General features: G+C 53.8%; 1 protein-coding gene across 1 annotated transcript in view; it reads left to right on the top strand.

Moving 5' to 3' along the window:
* The window catches only part of SAMD11 (sterile alpha motif domain containing 11), a 64993-nt gene that overhangs the window by 24566 nt on the left and 19801 nt on the right, over window positions 1-20626 (top strand). Inside the window, exons 5-7 of the mRNA XM_059487595.1 lie at window positions 1598-1722; window positions 13556-13648; window positions 20429-20593. Of these exons, the coding sequence (XP_059343578.1) occupies window positions 1598-1722; window positions 13556-13648; window positions 20429-20593 (383 nt within the window). The remainder of the gene's footprint in view (window positions 1-1597; window positions 1723-13555; window positions 13649-20428; window positions 20594-20626) is intronic.

Genomic DNA, 20626 nt, shown 5'->3' with positions numbered 1-20626 from the left:
TGCTTGGCACAGGAGAAATGGGCTTCCCACTCACCTGTGGGCTTGCTTAAGTAATGAGCCTCGTGCTTGCATAAGGAGCTCCGGGGGGAGGTGGGAGGCTGCTCAGGGGATTTGGGAGCCCAGCATCCCTGCTCCTGCTGATCCCCCCGGGGATGGGGATCCTGGAGGGAATCAGGGGCTGTTTGTGTCTGCAGCCTGCCCTGCAATCTGCGGCCAGACGCCCGCTGAAAGTACCTAAAGACTTTCTGTCCTGGCCTGATGAGCTTAGCAGCAGCTAGACGCGGATTAGCGCCGTCCCTGCTGCAGCCGGGCTGGGCTGGAGCCCCGGAGCTGCTCGGGCCAGGCAGCAGCACCGGGGGGATATTTAAGGCAGATCAGGGCTGGGTAATGCTGCAGATAATGCACCCTCCGGGCTGCCCTGCCGGGCCCAGGTGAGGACACCCCGGGTGGGAGCAGGGAGGGAGCTGTGGCTGGGCAGGGAGGGCAGCGTTCCTCGTTTATTCCTCGTTTATTCCTCGTTTATTCCTCATTTATTCCTCATTTCTGTCCTTTCTGCCAAGTGTCTCTGGCTCTCCTGGCTGTCATCCTCCCTTCAGAGACAGGGCAGGAGTTGTCCTGTTTAGCTGGGGGTGAGCCCCTGGTGCTGGCAGGATGGGAGCTCAGCATCTCCTGCAAGCAGACAAACCAAAGGGAGATGTTCCTGCACCACCAGCTCCTGCCACCTTCTTCCTCCTCACTCCTTGTAGATAGATCCTTGACTCAGGAATGTTTTGCAACTGGAGAGTGGTTTGCCAGCAAAAGAATTCACCACTGAGCTGCAGTATCTGCTACAGCAAATTGATTGTTGTGTTCATTATCTCCATAGAAGGAAAAAAAAATAGAAAAAAGGACTAACCCAGCCTAGTTAGCAGCAGTGTGATGCAAGGAGAGCAAGCAAAATAATGCTGAATTGCTCTTTTCCCAGAAGGAAGACCATTGTTTCAGGATCTGTTGGAGGGGAATTGAAAATGGGTTTTGTAAATAAATCTATGCCCTCAGCTCTGGGGAACGCTGCTGCCCGGGCTCGTGGTGGGCTCCTCTCTGAGGAGAAAACCGTCATTCAATCAAACCAAACAGCCTTTTGTCCCAGCACTGATGGAATGGAAAAACTTGGGTTTGCAAGAATAGAAGGGTGGCAGCTGATAGAAAACTATCAGTTATTTCAGTTCAAGTTTCCTATTCATTCTGGAGCAGCTCTGCCAATTCCTCCGCTTGCAGATTTTCCATCGTCGATGCGAGTCCTGGCCCACGCAAGTTCTCTCTGGCAGGGCTGGGATCAGGAATCAGCAGCTCTGGCAGCTGCAGGGCCCTTGATGGGAAATGAGAGGGGAGTTTGGGAAGGGCTTTGGAATCCTCAGAAATCCAGGAGAGGTTACGGAGGGAGGGAGGGAAGGAAGGAAGGAAGGGGCAATCCTGCAATCCAGCAGTGCTGCAGCACACAAAAACCTCTCCCAGCTGTGCTCACACTGCGGAAAGAATCAGTTCTGGGGCAATAGGTACTTCAGGTTCCTTCAGAGGTGGGATTTCCCTAACGTGGGGTTTCTGTGCTCTGCCGCAGCCACGACTCCGACCTGTCCAGCATCATCTCCAGCCTGCAGCAGGGCCGCCAGCTCGGCATGCCAGAGAGCCAGAGCCGCTGCGAGCTCAAGAGGAACCCCCTGGACGTGGGGCTGGCAGCAGCAGGTGAGGGCTGGGGCGCCCCTGCTGCCCCGGGCTCCTGGGCTCCCTCCCCTCCGCTCCCTCTCGCCTGTGCTGGTGTTCACAGGGGTCCCAGGGCGAGGGGAGAGATGGAAATCTTGACTCTGTGTTTCAGAAGGCTGAGTCATTATTTTATGATGATATTATTATTATTATTATTATTATTATTATTATTATTATTATTATTATTATTATTATTATTATTTTCTATATAGTATTATATATGTCATTATATATAAAAATTATTTTATTATATATGTGATATACATTATTTTATTATATATGTGATATACATTATTTTATATATATTAGTTATTATTTTATGATGTATATTATATATATAATAGTTTTTATATATATTAATATGTATTTAAACTATACTAAAAGAACAGAAGAAAGGGTTTCATCAGAAGGAAAGAAGTGGAATGATAACAGAAGCTCGTGTGGCTTTCAGAGAGTCCAAGACAGCCGGGCTGTGACTGGCCATTAATTAGAAACAACCACATGAGACCAATCACAGATGCACCTGTTGCATCCCACAGCAGCAGATAACCATTGTTTACATTTCATTCCTGAGGCCTCTCAGCTTCTCAGGAGAAAAGTCCTGGCAAAAGGATTTTTCATAAAATATCACGGCTACACTCGCTCCCCGGTCCCTTTGTTGTCCTGTTGGATTTTTCCATGTTGCATTTCAGCTGGAGGAAATCGTGTGGTGCTGTGGCTAAAGAGGAAGGCGGGGAGGGTGGCTAAAGAAGGTGGGAAGGGTTTTGTGGTGCTGGAGAAGCCCTCTGGAGGTCCCCAGACCCAGCGGGCTGTGTCAAAGGAGCTTGAGGCACACGGCACGGCAGCGTCCCCAGGGCTGGTGCCCAGTGAGGCAGAAAGGCCTCGCACGGAGCATGATTGGATTTGTAATTTCATTAATCTCGGGTTCCCCGCGCTGCTGCAGGGCTGCCAGCTCTCTGGGAGCACGGTGGGTTGGGTTTCTGGGCAGGGTTTGGGTTGTTCCCTGGTTTGAAATGCACCCAGTGTGGAACCAGAGATGCTCCTGTGGGATCCTGCCCTGGGGTCAGGGAGGGGGTTCTGGTGGTGCAGAAGTCCACAAGTGGCAGTCTGGGATAAATAAACCAACGTCTGCTTGTTGATTGAAGGATCCTTCGGTTAGAAACGAAAGTTGAGGAAAAGCTGGGGTTTCTGTCAGTTTTTATAGTGTTTTATTCAGTTTTATACCCTGTCCTTCCAAATCAGAGCTGCATCTCCCTGTGTGCTGTTTTGGGCCTTTTCAGAAAGTCTGTCTGGTTGTGTTCATGTGTTTTGTCAGTCATTCTGCTCAGTGTGTGAGTGAACCCCAGATCCAGAGGGAGCCCCACACCTGAATATCTTTGGGAATGGGGTGAAAACTTCAATCACATCTTCAGGACGGACTCAGGAGGGGTTTGTGGTGTGTGTGTGTGTAAATCAGCCATGGCAGCTCCCAGACTCTGCTCTCACAGCTGAATCTCCAATCTCATCGTTAACAATTTCCCAAAGCCCCTTTCCCTGCGCAGCTCCAAAGGCCAAACTGGCCATAAATCCATTTTTCCCCGTGACCCTGCTGCAGCCTGCGTGGCTCAGCTGACCCTGGGTGTCAGAGTGGGTTTCAGTCTTGTTTGCTTTGCAGAGAAACCGCTGGGCCTGATCAGCATTGCTGGAATTCTCTGGGACCCGTGGCATCCCAGAAATGCAAAGGGTTCTTCTCATTCCCACCAAGAGGAAGGATGAGGTGTAGGAGCTCTGACTCCTCTCTCTTAATTGGTGATTGAGCTGCTCTGGTTTGTTTTTAAATTAGGAAACTGTAAGAAATGGCCTCAAGTTGTGCCAGCAGAGGCACAATATTAGGATGAGTTATTAGGAACAATATGATCAATATTAGGAACGATTATTAGGAACAATATTATCAATATTAGGAACAATATTATCAATACTAGGAACAATTACTAGGAACAAGATGATCAATATTAGGAACAATTATTAGGAACAATATGATAATTATTAGGAGCAATTATTAGGAACAATATTATCAATATGAGGAGCAATATTATCAATATTAGGAACAATTTCTTGGGGGAAGTATTATCAATATTAGGAACAATATGATCAATATTAGGAACAATTTTTAGGGGAAATATTATCAATATTAGGATCAATTTCCAGGGGGAAGAGGCTGCCCAGGGCAGGGGTGGAGTCACCACCTGGAGGTGTCCAGGTCACCTGGGGATGTGGGTTGGTTAATGGTTAGGGCTGGTTAATCTTGGCCTGGCTGGTCCTGGAGGTCTCTCCCAACCTTTCTGATCCTGTGAAACGTTCATGAGTGAAAAGAAGAGGCTGAGGCGCACAGGAGGCACCAAGGCAGTGACAAAGCTCTAAGGAATGACACGTTTGGGGTGTTCAGAAGGGTCAGGAGGGCACAGGAGGTGTCTGAGGGGACAGGGGCGGCTTTGTCACTTTGTCACCTGTCCCCAGGGCCAGGTCCATTTGTGCTTTGGGGCTGGTTCTGCTGGGAGGGGAGCTGGGCAATGATGAATTTACACAGAATTTTCAGAGGTGCTGAAGCACTGCTTGCTGTTATTGAAACCATTTTGTTCCAGCAAGAAGGGCAGAGGAGCTTTGCCCGCAGTTGCTGCCCTGTGTGCTGGGCTGTGAGAATCTCCCCCTCCTGGAGGCACCTGCGCACAAACCACGCCGAATAAATGATGCTGGGGTTCAAAGAGTCCTGCCTGGGAGCTGCAGGGCTCTGCTCTGAAACGTTCTGGTGCTGCTGAAATGTTCCTGTGCTGGTTTCTGGGTGGGATTGGGAACCAGGGAGGGCAGGAGGAGCTCAGGGTGCTGCTGGAACAGGACCCAGCAGTGCCTGCTCCTCCCTGCCCCAGCCCCAGGGAGGATGGGGAGCAAGGAGAGCAGAATGGCACAGATCTGCTCATTGCCAGCAAAAAGGCTGGAGCTGGCTGCTCTGTGATTAATGCTGGGAGGGAATTCCTTCTCTGGTTGGTACAGCCAGGATTAGAGGCAGTGCTGTAGTTTCCAGCAGCATGGGCTGGGAAATCAGCAATATCACTGGGTCTGGATGGTCTTTGAAATGCAGAAATGGGCTGGAACGAGCGAAAAATAATTGTGCGTGGTTCTGGGGCTTTTTTGACTTCAGGAAGGCAGGAAAGGGCTCAGGGCAGAGCTGCCTGGGGCTGGGGTGAGGTTGGTTCCCCTTGGCACTGCCAGCCTGCACTGGGAGCAGCAGAAGAAGCCAATTTGGTGATTCCCCAAGCCAGCCTGCACAGGGGCCAGGCAGAAAAAGCAGATTTGGGATTCCCCAAGCCCCCAGAGCAGTTTCCCTACAAACCAGGGCTGGTCCCTCCTCAGCTGAGCCTGCAGAGGATTCCCTGCTGGCTCTGCAGTGGGGGGTGCTCTCCTTGGTGCTAATTGCACTGCAGCTGGGGATGGAAGGGGGGTTGTTTTATCTCAAAAACACCTCAGAGGAGAGGAAAGGCGCATGGAATGGGCTCTGTGCTTCCCTGGGGGTCTCCAAGTGCCTCCCCCAGGCTGCAATAGGGCCTGAGGCAGCCCTTGGCACCTGCTCCCCAGGCTCTGATTCATCCCTGTCCTGCCCAAAAATCCTGTTAATCTCTCCTCTTTCTCTCCTCACACACCCTCTGTTCTGCAGTGCCAGATTTCATGGGGTTCCAGTGGCAGTAGGACTATTTGCATGGATAGAAGTGGAGGATTCAGGCTCCCTCATGCTAGAGGAAGGTGGGTAGCTCTTCCCTCTCCTCCTTCTGCCCCTCGTGCTCAGGGAGCTGCTGTGCTGGCTGGAGGGGCTCTGAGAGGGCCCAGAGGGGAGACAGGGCCCCAGTGCTGCCCCAGGCAGGAGAAATGCACTGTGAGCAGGAGCACCTGGGGCTGAGCCTGCCCTGCCTCGGGGGAGGCAGCAACAGCAGCAGGGCAGAGCTCCAGAGAGGCTTTTCAGGGGTTTTTGGGTGATGTGATGGGAGTGAGAAACCCTGAGAGCTCCAGAGGGGCTTTCCAGGGGTTTTGGGCAGTGCCATGGGAGTGAGAAACCCTGAGAGCTCCAGAGAGGCTTTTCCAAGGATTTTGGGCAATGTGATGGGAGTGAGAAACCCTCAGAGGCTTTTCCAGGGGTTTTTGGGTGATGTGATGGGAGTCACAAACCCTGAGAGCTCCAGAAGGGCTTTTCCGGGGATTTTGGGCAGTGCCATGGGAGTGACAAACCTGAGAGCCTTGCAGAGCTCCAGAGAGGCTTTTCCAGGGGTTTTTGGTCACTTTGATGGGAATGACAAGCCCCGAGAGCCTTGCAGAGCCCCAGAGAGGCTTTTCCAGGTGCTCCTGTGTTCCTGGTGCTTTTGCAGCAAAAACCTCTCCCAGGATTTATTCTGTGCTCACCCTCTTGCCCAATCTTTCCACGTGGTGCCCTGTTGGCCAAGCAAGGGAGAAGGAGGAATTTCGGGCTGTAAAGAGCTTAAAATGTGAGAATTCAGAGATTCAAATGTGAGAATTTGGGGTTTTATTACCTCAAAAACACCACAGAGCTGAGCTGTGTCCCTGGGAGAGGATTTATTCTGTGCTCACCCTCTTGCCCCATCTTTCCCTGTTGGCCAAGCAAGGGGCAAGGAGGAATTTTGGGGCTGTAAAGAGATTCCAAAGTGAGAATTTGGGGTTTTTATCCCCAGTGTGGATGCACAGCTGGCTGCTCAGACCTAGCCCTGGGCTCTGTGTCCCTGCCATGGCCTTGCAGTGACCTGGTTTGCCTCTGCACTGAGCCCCAGAGCTTTCATATGCTAAGGAGGAGTTAATATTGGGCATGAAAAGGAATTGGAATCAGGGTTGCTGCTGCTAATGGCTGGAGACAGGATCCCAGCACAGGGCTGGGGTAATGAGCTGGGCTGCAGACATGTTTTCATTTAGCTCAGCCAAACAACGGGCGAAAAAAGCAGCAGCCTTTATTGGACTGCTGCCTTAAATTGAGCAGAAAATCAGCACCAAATGGGCAGCCAGGGGCTGGAGGGCCAGGCCCTGTTGTTGACATGTTTTACCCTGAAGGACAATTGTTTACCTTGAGGGTCCAGGCTGTGTCCCTGCCCTGCATCCCCGGCCCTTGGAGATGGAGCTCTGTTTCCCCTCTCTGGGCTCTGTTTCCCCTCTCTGGGCTCTGTTTAACTTTGGTTTTGCACCTCCTGAGGCCTTGCAGGAGTGGGATGTGACCAAGAGCCTTTGTAATACCAGAGGAGTTGGGAAGTGGGAAAAGCCAAGGTGGAAGGGAGTGTTTCCTTTGGCTGTGTCAGCACAGGTCAGGGCAGGGTTTTGCAGATTTTTTTTTGCTCAGGTTTTACCCTTGGCTTTGGAGCAGAAGGAGCTGAGGCAGGCCAGGCCCTGTTGTTGGAGTTCAAGGTTGGAAAAGACCTCTGAGATCACCAAGGCCAGCCTGGGCAGGGCTCAGCATCCCTGGTGGCTCCTGGTGGCTCTTGGCCTCTGCAGAGCAGATCAAGGAGGATCTGGGATTTCAGGGTGGGATTGTGGCTCTGTCACCGAGGGGACTGTCCTGCTGCTGCTGCTGCCCTGTCCCAGTAAAGCTCTGCTCCCACCCTGCCCAGGCAGTGAGCGTTGCTTTGTGCCAGCCACGAGCAGATTGGGAAGAGTTATTCAGGGATGGAGGGCTGGGCATGGGGAGGGTTTTGTTAATGATTCGCTGTGAGCAAGGAGAGGCTCAGCTGCCTCTTTCATTCATTTCTCAGCTCAGCACAATCTTTTTGTTCCCAGTTCCTTTTCTCCTTTGCTTCTCTCCCCTTCCCTGCTCTTCCCCCTCCTCCTCCTCCTTGCATTTCTTTTTTCTCAAACCCTTTTCCCCCCCAATTCCTTTTCCATTCCTAGTCCCCATCTCTCTCACACACATCCTTCTTCCTCTGCACTCCTCCTCCTCCTCCCGGGTTCCCTGAGCAGGTCCCTGCCCTCCCTCCCTGCCCAGCTCCTGGGGAAGGAGACAATTTGAAGGTTTTCCACCCTCCTTCCCCCAAGCCAATCAATGGGAGCCTTCCAGCCCCACCGGGGCCTGGCAAACATGAGATCAATAAGTTATTAGCACCATTCTGTCAGCTGTAATGTGCAGATTGATCGGGGCCGGGGCTCCTGCTCGCAGCCTGGCACTTCCCCAGCCTGATAAAGATGACAGATTAAGGGAATAAGAAAAAGGAATTAAGGAGTCTGGCTGTCAAAGCTGTCACAGGCTGCAGGAGCAGCGGGGTTTTTTTCAGGGGCTGAATGAGTGCAATTGGACATTTAAATGGTGCCAAGGGGGTCCAGCCCCACCAGCAGCTCTGCTGGGCATGCCTGGGCTGAGGGAACGCTCTGGAAGGGGCAGGAAAAGCAGGATTCCAGGGAGCTGGAGCAGCTCTGCTGCCTCCTGAGCCTGCACGGGGACAGGGGTGCTGTCCCAGGGCTCAGGGACGTGAGGGCAAACAGGCTTTGCCCAAGAGGTTTGTGCTCACGGGACCCCAGAGTGGTGGGAAGGGAATTAAATAAATAAATAAAATAAACAAATTAATAAAAAATTAAAAATAAAATAGTAAAAAAATCAAATGAAATTTAAAATAAAATATATGTTATAAATTTATTTATAATAAAATTATAAATTTATTATAAATTTATAATAAATAAAAATCCTTTATTTATTAATAAATAAATTTAATTTAAATTAAATTGAAAGGGAGCACCCAGAGCCTTCCCTGCCATGGCAGGGACGCCTTGCACTGCCCCAGGCTGCTCCCAGCCCTGCCCAGCCTGGCCTGGGCACTGCCAGGGGTGGCGAATGCACAGCCTGGCTGTGCCTGTGCCTCTGGTTTGTCAGAATTCCCACTGTTCCTGCTCCTTTCCAGGCAGGGAAATGAGCCTGGACTTCCAGCCCACCCTCCCAGCTGCGTCCTTTAGAGCTTTTCTAAAAGAAAGTTGAGATTCACAAGTTTGCGATTGCTAAAAAGCCTCTCTGCAGCATATAAAATTAATTCACATCTCTCTCTTAAGTGCAGTATATCCTTTCCACGAGCCTTTCTCGCACTATGAATATTTACCACCTCCCTGTGCCTTCGGTGCTCGCTGTAAAAATGAATTTTGGGAGAGCCTGGGAGCCAGGGGGATGCTGGGGTACATTCCCTGATGGATGAGAGGCAGCAGGATGGCTCCAGCGTCCCCTGCACCTCCCTCTGGGTCACCCCTGGGCCTGGGTGTCCCCAGGGTGTCCCCAGGGTGTCCCCAGGGCTCTGGGCTGGGCACAGGGACAGCAGGAGTGGCCGGGCTGGGCTCACAGCTCCTCTGTGGGAGCTGTCCCTGCCAGAGGAGAGCAGGGAGAGGCTGCCAAGGCATCCCAGGCTGGCCAGTGGGGACTGTCCTGCTCAGGGCTGCAGCTCAGAGCCAGGCACGATGCTTTTCCCTTTTTTCCCCTCTCCTGAAGTGATGAGGAGGAGATGGAGGATGTTTTGCCCTCTCCTGAAGTGATGAGGAGGAGATGGAGGATGTTTTCCCCTTTTCCCCTCTCCTAAAACGATGAGGAGGAGATGGGAGAGGGGCTGTGCTCCCGTGGATGTTGGCTGGCCCAGCCTGGGTGCTTTCCCGTGGAACTTGGCTCCATTCTCTGTTTGCTCAGGACTTTGTGCTCCAGGAATCGTTCAGAGCAGCCCCAGAGCTGGGTGGGGAGCGTGAGACAGGTCCCCATCCCTCCCCGTTGTGCAGTTTGGGCCCAAACTGGGACCCTTTGCAGCCCCTTCAGCCAAGCCCTCCCCGATTCCCTTGCCTGGTGAGCCCCCGTGCCCAGGGGTGTCCCTGGAGCAGATCCCCGTGCAGGGTGGGACAAAGCCCCCCTGTGCCTTTGGGGATCCTGGGGGTAGGGTTTCTAATCCTCCAGCCCGAGGCTCTGCTGGAAGCTGATCAGAGCCTTGGGCCGCTTAGCTGGGCTGGCTCTGCTCAGCGTGGGGAGCCTGAGGATTAGAGCAGCCAGGAGACAAAACATCCCCCAGGCTGGCTGCCGTGCCAGCTGTGCCAGCTGGGCGGTGCCCAGCTCCTGTCCTGCTGCTGCCCTGAGCCCTCACATGCACAGAGCCAGGTGGGAGCGGCCCGTGCCCATCGCCCCTGACTTTGCAGCAGCAGCAGGCCCAAATCTGCTTTGCAAATGAGCTGGCAGAGCAGCTCTGGATGCCTCAGCCCCCTCCCAGAGCCAGGCTGTGCTTTCAGTGCCTGCTGCTCATCCAGCACAGAGCCCCAGGCAGGTTCTGCTCAGCCCTGCACCTGCAGGAGGTGCAGAGCATCACCTGAGAGGATGGGCAGGCACATCTGGGGCTCTGCTCCCCAATCCCTGCACCTGCAGGAGGTGCAGAGCATCACCTGAGAGGAGGGGCAGGCACATCTGGGGCTTTGCTCCCCGGTCCCTGCTCTGCCTCCTTGCAGAACTCTGCAGCTGAGAGGGAGGCAGATCAGGGCAGGTTTTAATATCACAGCTGAGAGTGAAAGACATTATCAGTGGAACTGTGGAGTGATGAAGCCAGGCCGGGCAATAACCTGGTGCCAGGTCAGAGCTCTGCGGGATCCCGGTGCTGCCCTGCCCCTGCCTGGGAGGGAGATGGGGCTGAGGTGTGTGGGAATGGCTGGGAATATCAGGGAATGAGCTGGGAATATATGGGAATGGCTGGGAATATATGGGAATGGCAAGAAATGGCTGGGAATGGGCAGGGAGTGGCTTGGAATAGCAGGGAGTGGCATGGGAAAAACAGGGAAAATCAGGGAATGGCATGGGAATGGCATGGGAATAGCAGGGAATGGCTGGGAATATCTGGGAAAAGGAGTATCTGGGAATGGCTATGAACAGCTGAAAATGGCTGGGAATATCTGTGAAAAGTGGGAATATCTGGGAATATCTGTGCATAGCAGGGAATGGCTATGAATATCTGAGAATATCAGTGCAAAGTGGGAATATCTGTGAATATCTGGGCATATCAGTGCAAAGTGTGAATATTTGGGAATGCCTGTGCATAGCAGGGAATATCTGTGAATATTTGGGAATGTCTGTGCATAGCAGGGAATATCTGTGAATATTTGGGAATACCTGTGCATAGCAGGGAATATCTGTGAATATCAGTGCATAGCAGGGAATATCTGTGAATATCTGTGAATATCAGTGCATAGCAGGGAATATCTGTGAATATCTGTGAATATCAGTGCATAGCAGGGAATATCTGTGAATATCTGTGAATATCAGTGCATAGCAGGGAATATCTGTGAATATCTGTGAATATCAGTGCATAGCAGGGAATATCTGTGAATATCTGGGCATATCAGTGCATAGCAGGGAATATCTGTGAATATCTGGGCATATCAGTGCGGAGCAGGGAATATCTGTGAATATCTGGGCATATCAGTGCATAGCAGGGAATATCTGTGAATATCTGGGCATATCAGTGCGGAGCAGGGAATATCTGTGAATATCTGGGCATATCAGTGCATAGCAGGGAATATCTGTGAATATCTGGGCATATCAGTGCATAGCAGGGAATATCTGTGAATATCTGGGCATATCAGTGCATAGCAGGGAATATCTGTGAATATCTGGGCATATCAGTGCGGAGCAGGGAATATCTGTGAATATCTGGGCATATCAGTGCATAGCAGGGAATATCTGTGAATATCTGTGAATATCAGTGCATAGCAGGGAATATCTGTGAATATCTGGGCATATCAGTGCGGAGCAGCCCCGAGGGAGCAGCGCTGCCGGCAGATGGGCCCGGGGGTGGGAGAGGAGCAGCGGGAGGGACGGGAGGGGGGAACAGGAGCCTTGGCAGAGCTGTGAAAGCGAGGAATCTTCACTGCTCACATCCCAGGGCTGTCACATGGAGCCCGTGCTGCTGTCACCAGCTCCGTGCCTGGAGACTCCTGTGCCTTCAGCCCAGCAGAGCACAGACTGGAGCTGGTTCCAAAGCCACGGAGCCTGGCTGGGAGCAGCCCTGGCTGCGGAGGAGCAGGATGTGTGATCTTGGCCTCCGGATTGCAGCATCGGGCAAAGCTTCCAGGAAAATCAGCGCCGAGGGATGGAGCGCGGCAGGGGGAGGGACGCGGGGGCTCTGGGAGTGCTCCCTGCCAGCCCTGAGCTTGGAGAGGGGGAAACTGAGGCAGGAGGAGCGAGAGTGAAAATTCTGATTGTGTGGACGGAGAACATTCCGATTGTATGGACAGAGAAAATTGTGATTGTGTGGACAGGCTCTGGATGTGCTCCCTGCGAGCCCCAAGCTTGGGGAGCTGATATGGCTGTGCAGGAGTTGTGTAAGGGGTAAACTGAGGCAGGAAGAGTGGGAAAATTCTGATTTTGTGGACAGGGTCTGGGTGTGCTCCCTGCTACTCTCGAGCTTGGGGAGCTGACGTGGCTGGGCAGGAGTTTTTTGAGAGGTAAACTGAGGCAGGAGGAGTGAGAAAATCCCAATTGTATGGACAGGCAGCCGGGATGTGAGTGCTGAGAGCTGTCAGGGTGCTTCTGTTCTTCCCTGGCTCTCCCCAGCCCCTCTGCTCTGCTGTGCCTCCTTGCCTTTGGGTTCTGCACCATCCCCAGTGCCAGTTCTGTCCAGGATTTGGTGGCAGGGTCCTGGCAGGCTGGGTTTGGAGGCAGAAATGCCTCTTTGAAAGCCTTGAGATGCCCCTTGGGCAGAGGCACCTGCTGGGGCTGCTGTGCTCTGCTCCCCAATACATCCCCAATAAATCCCAGCCACAGCAGCGCCTGGGCTGCCCAGCTGCATCCCCGGTGCTGGGGAGTGATGCTGAGTGCTGGGGACAGTTCTTGGCTGGAAATGTCCCCTGGAACAGGAAGATGCTGTTGTTGTTGTTATAAATAGGAGCAGGGGGTTTGTAACCTCCCTTAACCCCCACATTGCAGCAGCCTGGCAGTGCTTGGGCTCTCAGGCACATCCAGCCCTCTCTCTCTCTCCTCGTTTCTCAATTTTTTATTATTATTATTATCATTTTCTCTCCTTTAAGATGCTGCATCTTTAACAAGCCCTTGATAGACGAGGGTTTGGTGCTTGCAGTGACAAGCAGGCTCTTCCTTCCTGCCCATATGCACCATCATGCTTTCAGTTTCCCCGGCGTTATTAGGGAGGATATTGATTCCAAAGCTGCTCGGGGACGCTGTAATTGTGTCTCAGGGATTCGGGGCTGCTCCGAGGGCTGCAGTAATGCACAGGGCTCGAGCGTTTCCGTGCAATCCAGAGGGGGAAGATTGCTGAGGACCTTGAGGTTTTGAAGGAGGAGGAGGAGGGAGGGAGGGGAGAGACTGAGAGACAGAGGCAGACACAGATACTGTGCTAGGAAGATTCAGAGATCTGTTGTGCTTTTTTTTTTTTTTTTTTATCCCTTCCCTGTGTTGTTTTTTTCCTCCCCTTCCTCTCCCCCCCCCCCCAGTTGCTTTGCATCAGGGCATGAAAGGAGTGGAAACACCGGGGGGACAAAAGGCACCAGAGCAAATGATGAAACTCAGTAAGGAAATCAACTGGATTCAGAATTTATGGCTGGAAAACGTTGCATTGATCAGAGTATGAATAGTCATTATGTGCTTTTGGGCTGCGTGATTAGGAAAGCAGATCAAGGCTCTCAGGATGATGATTTTTCTTACTTTCATTTTTTTTCTCTCTCTGCTCGTAATATCAGAGTGTGTGTGTGTGTGAGAGAGAGCAGCAAAACAGCAAAGTGTCTCTGGTCTCTCCTGCAAAGTGCAGCCTCTCTGACACTCAGCTCTCTGCTCTCCCTCCAGACGAGATTCTAGGCAAGAGGAGAGTATGTTCCCCCAACAGCAGCAGTGAGTGTCCTCTGGAGAGCAAGAAAGCCCGGAGTGAGTCCCCAAAGGGTAAGTGCTGCTCTGCTCCCCATCCCCTTCCCCTTCCTTCTGCTTTCCCCCGTGGAACTCAGCTGAGATGGAGGAGGGAGGGCTGTGGGCTGGGAGCTGTGTCTGGCACCGGGGCTGCAGGAGGAGGCTCTGCTTCCCTTTATCTGCTGGCAGGGCACGCAGGGACTGCCTCTTAATTACTGTAATTGCTTCATGATCAAAAAAAACCCAAAAAACAAAACAGGCTGCAGCCCTCCAGGTGGATTTCAGGGGTGTTCCTGCTTTCTTCAGGCAGAAATGTCTCGGTGACATGTTCAATGTGAAAGGTACACACGGGCTTATCGTGCTGGCATCTGCTCCTTTAAAGGGAAAAAGGGAGCCTGCCAGGGAGAACGGGGCTGCTGAGTTTTCTCTTGTGCATTTATGGCACCGTTCCTATAGAGATGGAATCTGCAGAAGGTTTCTCTATTTAGGGTTTGGTTTGTTGTCTTTTTATTTATTTATTTATTTATTTTTATCTCTTGATTTGCCTTCCAGTTCTTTCCTATAAACAGGATTTTTAAACTTTCTTTATGAGTGGCAAAGTGGGCTGGCTAATGGAGCCTGCAGTTAATGAGTTTGTCTCCAGGTTGGGTAAATGAGGTTTTGCAGGCCGTTTACTGAAAGGCTTTGCTGTTAATATCGGGCTAATGAGCTGTCAGTAATACCCAGCTCCGTGCCTGTGCCCAAACCTGCTCTCCCTGAGCACCCAGAGCAGCTCTGGGGCTGATCCTGCCCCATGGACCCAGCTGCCTCCCAGGGACCCATGCAGGCCATCTCCAGGGGCAGCACTTTGTGCTGGAGCCTCCTTCAGCCTCACATTCTGCTTTGTGGAGATCCACTGTGGGACCTGTCCTGCATCCTGGTGGCACAGAGCGTCCCTGGCTCTGCCCTCCTTGTGCCCACAGGATGCTCTGGGGGCAGAATTCTCTGAGAGGACTATGGAAAATACCAAATCCTCTCTCGGATGTAACCCTCTCCTGCCCATTGACTCTTTCATGGCAGCAGAAATGCCTCAGATCTTGCTGGGAACCCTTTAAACTGCTCCTCCTCATGTTTTCCTTGAATTTTTCTCCCATCTGCTCTATTCCTGTTATCTCTGAAATGTTTCTGGTGGCTGTGCAAGTGAGTTCCAGGTGATGCTTCCACAGGTTCATGCACAGATTTGTTCCATCAGGCACGAGGCCCCCGGGACACACAATTTATATTTATATTTATATTTAGTTATAGTTATAGTTATAGTTATAGTTATAGTTATAGTTATAGTTATAGTTATAGTTATAGTTATAGTTATAGTTATAGTTATAGTTATAGTTATAGTTATGTTATATTTATATTTATATTTATCTGAGGTTGTGCCCCTGGTAATCCCAAGTTTGTGGTTGAGAGCCAAGTGCAGGGAACCTGTGGGGCCTGGCTGGGAATGGGCTGAACTTCACCCAAGCCAAGGGATTGCTTTGGATTCATCCTGAAGAAGTGCCCGAGCTGGCACAGGTGGATGTTTGGGGCACAGGGTCAAGTGTTGTCACTCTGTTCCTTTCCTTTGGCCTCCCCACCTTTATTTAGTGGGCTGAGGAGCCCTGGCTTTGCAGGAAGCACTCAGGATGGAATCCTGCCCTTGGCTCCCAGAGCTCCAGGGATTCCCCCAGCCTTTGAACAGAGGGGTACCAGGAAACCCTGAATAAAGCAAAGTTTTGTTCTCTGCTCCCACTTTGAGGTGAGGCAGAATGGAAATTGGGAACTGAGGCTTTTGCTGATCTCCCACTGGTTTTTATTAAATCCTTGGGGAGCCCCCAGGGCTGTGCTGATGCTGGAATTCATTGGAGTGGTGAGGGGCTGAGGTTTCTGTGCTCTGGGGCTGCTCTGTGCTGTGCAAAGGGGGTGACAGGAGGGGCTGTGCCCCCGGGTTTGTGTCCCGCCCCAAGCAGCAGCAGCTCCCATCCTGCTGTGGCTGCAGCAGCATCCCTGCGCCGTGGATGCCATGGGGAAAACAATCCCTGTGTCCCAGGGAGCAAGGAGGCTCCAGCTCGTGTGGGGAACCATTCCCAGATGGGATGGGCCCTCGTGGGTGCTGCCCTGGGCTTTGGGAGTGCTGCTGTGGGTGCTGCTGGGCACCGGGGGGATTTGGGAGTGGGAAGGGGGGCCAGGGCTGCCTGGAGTTCAGGGTCCCACCAGCCCCACGTGTCCTGCTGGGGGAGCCGGGGCTGCAGCATCTCCTGACACCCCTTGTCCTGCAGCCTGGGGGTCCTGGGCCTCCTGGAGGTGCTGCTGCTGCTGCACCTCCTGCATCCCTGCGGTGGGGATGGGCTCCAGGCAGGACCTGCCCTCTCCGTGCCAGAGATCCAGAGCAGGATCTGCCCCTCTCCATGCCAGAGATCCCAGCAGGATCTGCCCCTCTCCATCCCAGCAGGATCTGCCCCTCTCTATGACAGAGATCCCAGGCAGGATCTGCCCCTCTCCAGAGATCCCAGCAGGATCTGCCCCTCTCTATGACAGAGATCCCAGGCAGGATCTGCCCCTCTCCATCCCAGCAGGATCTGCCCCTCTCTATGACAGAGATCCCAGGCAGGATCTGCCCCTCTCCAGAGATCCCAGCAGGATCTGCCCCTCTCTATCACAGAGATCCCAGGCAGGATCTGCCCCTCTCCATCCCAGCAGGATCTGCCCCTCTCCATCCCACACTGGCCCTGGGAGCAGCTCTGGCTCAGGCCCAGCTGGGCTGGATCTGAAAGAGCCTTTGGAAGGGGAGCCTTTGGAAGGGGAAGCTCTGGAAGAGGAGGGTCTGGAAGAGCCTTTGGAAGGGGAGCCTTTGGAAGGGAAGGCTCTGGAACAGGAGCTCTGGAGGAGGAGCAGAGAGCCCGTGGCCCCGCTGGTGCGGCGCGGCCGCTCCTGGCGTGCCGAGGGGAGCAGAGGCAGCCAAGGCAATCCCTGCTGCTGCTCCCTGGCTGAGTGCACAAACACCTGTGGGGCTGGAAACCCTCCCAGGGGGACACAGCCCCCGTGCCTGGCCTGCTCCCTGCCCAGAGCTCGCTCCAGAGATCAAAGGGGAGCCCTGGCTGGGCTGGGGAAACGGGGCCCTGCCAAACGGAGCAGAACGTTCTGGAGCCAGGCCTGGGCTGCCAGGGCAGGGGGACACGGTTCCCCAGTGAATGAATCCTCTCCTGCCTGCCTGCACAGCTCCTTCCCCAGTGAATCCTCTCCTGCCTGCCTGCACAGCTCCTTCCCCAGCGCCTCGAGGCTGGAACCGGAGGATGGGAAAGGGAAAATTGGGAAGAGCGTTCAGTTCCTGCTGGAGCAGCTGGAAAATCCCTCTGGTGGGAGCCTCGGGGAGGTGGGAGAGCAGGAGCAGGCTGGATGGATGGAGAGGTAGGAAAGCAGGCTGGATGGAGGGCTGGGAAACACACCCAGGGAAGGCTCTGGGGCTCTCACCCTGGATGGGGGTGAGCTCACAGGCTGCTGCTCTGCCATCCTCCTCTCTGTGCTGCTGGGGACCAGTTAAACCAAAACAAGATCTCTGCTTAACAGGGGAGCCCAGAACCAGAGCTGGACTGCAGCTGAGCGGTTCAGACCCAGCCTCTGTCCGTCTGTCCCTCTCCCTGGGGGGACACCCACGCGCTGGTGGCTTTGGCAGCTGTTTCCCCAGTTAGGCCAGGGGAAGAAATGAGGTTTTGGCCCTGTTCACAGCATCAGTGCCCCTAAGCCAGGCTGCTGAACATGCCAGGAGTGGGCACAGGCAGGAGAAACCCCTGAGGCTGCTGAGCCAGCCCTGGGCTCTGGGCTCAGCTGGGTTTGCTGCAGGTCCTTGGGGTTCAATAAAGGGAACTTTGGCCTGTCTGGGGTGTGCTGATGGACAGGCTGGGTGCTCCTGCCTCGTCTGCATTGCCTGGGCAGGATGAGCCTGGGGAGATGCCCTGGTGCAGCAGGGAAATGTCCTTGGCTGTGCAGGAGCTGAGTGCCCAGGGGCTGCCCTGGCTGTGGGGGGACATGGGAGGCTGGGCTGGGCTGCTCAGGGCATGTGCTGGGGCTGCAGAGGGCCCAGCAGATGCCAGGCCTGGCTCTCACAGCCTGCCCAGGGCTGGCCAGAGTCCATTTCACACCTGGCGCCTGCGGGAGCTTTGGCAGATCAGTCTCCAGCATTACCCCTGGTAATGACAAAAGCAGACAGCAAAGCTCCAGCAAAGCTGGAATTACTGCTGGCTGAGTCATGTGAAATCTCCCAAGTTTTAAGCGTGGAAATCCAGCCTTTCCCTGGATTCCTCCTTCCTCTTAGCCTCCCCTCTCAGCCACCCCCGTTGTCCCTCCCCTCCCTGCACCTGAAATCTGCTCTGCGGCTGATCCCGTGGAGTTTATGGTAATTAAGTGTTATTAAATCCCCTCCCCCCTCCCTTTTCTTTGCTCTAATGACACAGCTGTGGGGGGAGAAGAAAAAAAAAAAAAATCAGTGTTTTTCTAAATCAGGTCTGTGGCTTTGCTCCTGAGACCTTTGGGTAAGAGCATCAGGAGGGAGCTGAGGCAGTGAGCTCCTGCATCCCGGGGGCAGGAGGAGGAGGAGGAGGAGGGAATCCTCCCTGCTGGGAAGAGACCTGGAAGGGAATTCTGCCCTCTCCTCCCTCCCCTGCTGCTGCCAGGGCTGTCCTGCAGGTTTGGGATGGGGCTGGGGGAGCAGGGCTGTTCCCAGAGCAGCCCTCGGGGTCTGGGTTTGGGGCTGGGGGACCCGTGGCAGGCAGGCAGCCCAGCTGCTCATCCAGCAGGGCCGGGAGCAGCCCAGGGAGGCAGCAGCGTGCAGATGTGGGTCACTGGGGCACGGGCTGGGGCTGCAGGGCAGCCAGAGTGCTGTGTGAGCAGAGCCCTGGCCCTGCTGCAGGGCTGGGCTGAGCTGGAGGCATCTCCCTGCTGCTCTTGGCAGCCGGGGATGCAGCCCTGCCGTGCGGAAATGGTGTGCGGCTCTTCTTCTTCTTCTTCTTCTTCTTCTTCTTCTTCTTCTTCTTCTTCTTCTTCTTCTTATTATTATTATTATTATTATTATTATTATTATTATTATTATTATTTCAATAACCATAATTACAATCATTATTATTGTTGTTATAGTTACTCATTATTCATTGTTATTTATTTTTCTATTTTATTATTGTTATAATTAATTATTGGGATGATGATGAGATGATGGTGATATGATGATGATGGTGATATCATGATGATGATGATGATGATATCATGATGATATTATGGTGATGATGATGATGATGATGATGTTGATGATGATGATGATGTTTCCCTCCCGTATTTTGGGGAGGGGGTGGTGGTCTCATTACAACCCATGGAAAGTTTCACCTCCAGAGGCTGAGCCCCGTGGGTTGGGTCAGACCAAGGCAGCACCAGCCCCTGAGCTGCCCCATTTCCGAGCCCCTGTGTGTGCTGGGCTGTTCCTGCTGCCCCCACGCCCCTTTCCCGATGGGAGCCCCTCTCTCAGCCCCCAGCAGCATTTCCAGGGCCGTGCTGTGGCAGGTGCCACCCCGCGAGCCCTGCACAGGAACTGGGCACACAGGAGGGTGGCCCTGTCCGTGCCAGCCCTGCCACCCCCTCCCCTGTGCCTGGGAGTTCCTCTGTGGGTAATGAAAAGGCTTTGCCTGTGGGAGAGATGCCAGATAAAGCAGCGCTGGAGCAGCCAGGGCGGAGAGCAGTAATTACTGAGAGCTGTGCTTACAGTAAACACAAACCCCTGCGGTTTTCCTGCCAGCCTGGGATCCCTCGGGCACTGCACGGGCAGGGAGGGGCTTTGGGAGCCCCCAGGGGGCTGGGGCACGGGGCCAGAGGGGAAACAGCCGGCTCTGAGGTGTCCTGCTGAGGGCTGGGCGGGTGGGTGGCAGCACTGACCCTGCGGTGGGTGGCACTGTCACTTGGGGGTGTGTCAGCATTGTCCCTTGGGTATATGTCAGCACTGTCCCTGCGGTGGGTGGCACTGCCCCTTGGGGGTGTGTCAGCACTGTCCCTTGGGTGGGTGGCACTGTCCCTTGGGGGTGTGTCAGCACTGTCCCTTGGGTATATGTCAGCATTGTCCCTTGGGTGGGTGGCACTGCCCCTTGGGAGGGTGTCAGCACTGTCCCTGCGGTGGGTGGCACTGTCCCTTGGGGGTGTGTCAGCACTGTCCCTTTGGTGGGTGGCAGCACTGTCAGGCCTTGCTCTGCTGAGTTCTGAATTACCAACAGGCTTCTCAGTTCTTACAAGGAAAGAATTCCCCCAATTCACAGAATTCCCCCAAATTCTCAGAATCCTCAGGTTGGGAGGGACCTTCAAGACCACTGAGTCCAGCTCAGCCCCAACACCTCAACTAAACCTTGGCACCCTGGACTCATTTGGGATGGGTTTGGGAGATGTTCCTGAGCTCTTGACTCATTTGGGATGGATCTGGGAGATGTCCCTAAGCCCTAGACTCCTTTGGGATGGGCTTGGGAGATGTTCCTGAGCTCTGGACTCACTTGGGATGGGTTTGGAAGATGTTCCTGAGTCCTGGATTCCTTTGGGATAGGTCTGGAAGATGTTCCTGAGCCCTGCTCTCATTCCAGAACATCATCACCTTTCTGTAAAAACCTTCTTCCCAACCTCCAGCCTGAATTCCCCTCGGTGCAGCCAGCACATCCCCTCTGATACTCCCCATAAATACCAAATGTGAGCGGACACCCAGCTGTCCCGCAGGCAGACCCCGTGTCCCAGCAGCCCCATTTCCCCGGGGCTGAGCGTGTCCGTGTGTCCGTCTGTCCCCAGAGACGTCGCAGACGCCGGCGCTGGAGGAGGTGGCGCAGATGACCCCCGAGGAGCACTACAGGCGCATGATGTCTGCCCTCAACGAGCACGGCTCCTTCGAGGAGCAGCAGCAGCAGCAGCGCCTCTTCCAGCTGGCCAACAGCATGGCAGTGCCCAGCCACGGGGGTAGGCATGGCCAGCACGGGCACGGGGGCTGCT

This window comes from Ammospiza nelsoni, chromosome 22, assembly GCF_027579445.1.
Source record: "Ammospiza nelsoni isolate bAmmNel1 chromosome 22, bAmmNel1.pri, whole genome shotgun sequence".
Taxonomy (NCBI): Eukaryota; Metazoa; Chordata; class Aves; order Passeriformes; family Passerellidae; genus Ammospiza; species Ammospiza nelsoni.
This window is presented reverse-complemented; position numbering and strand designations above follow the sequence as displayed.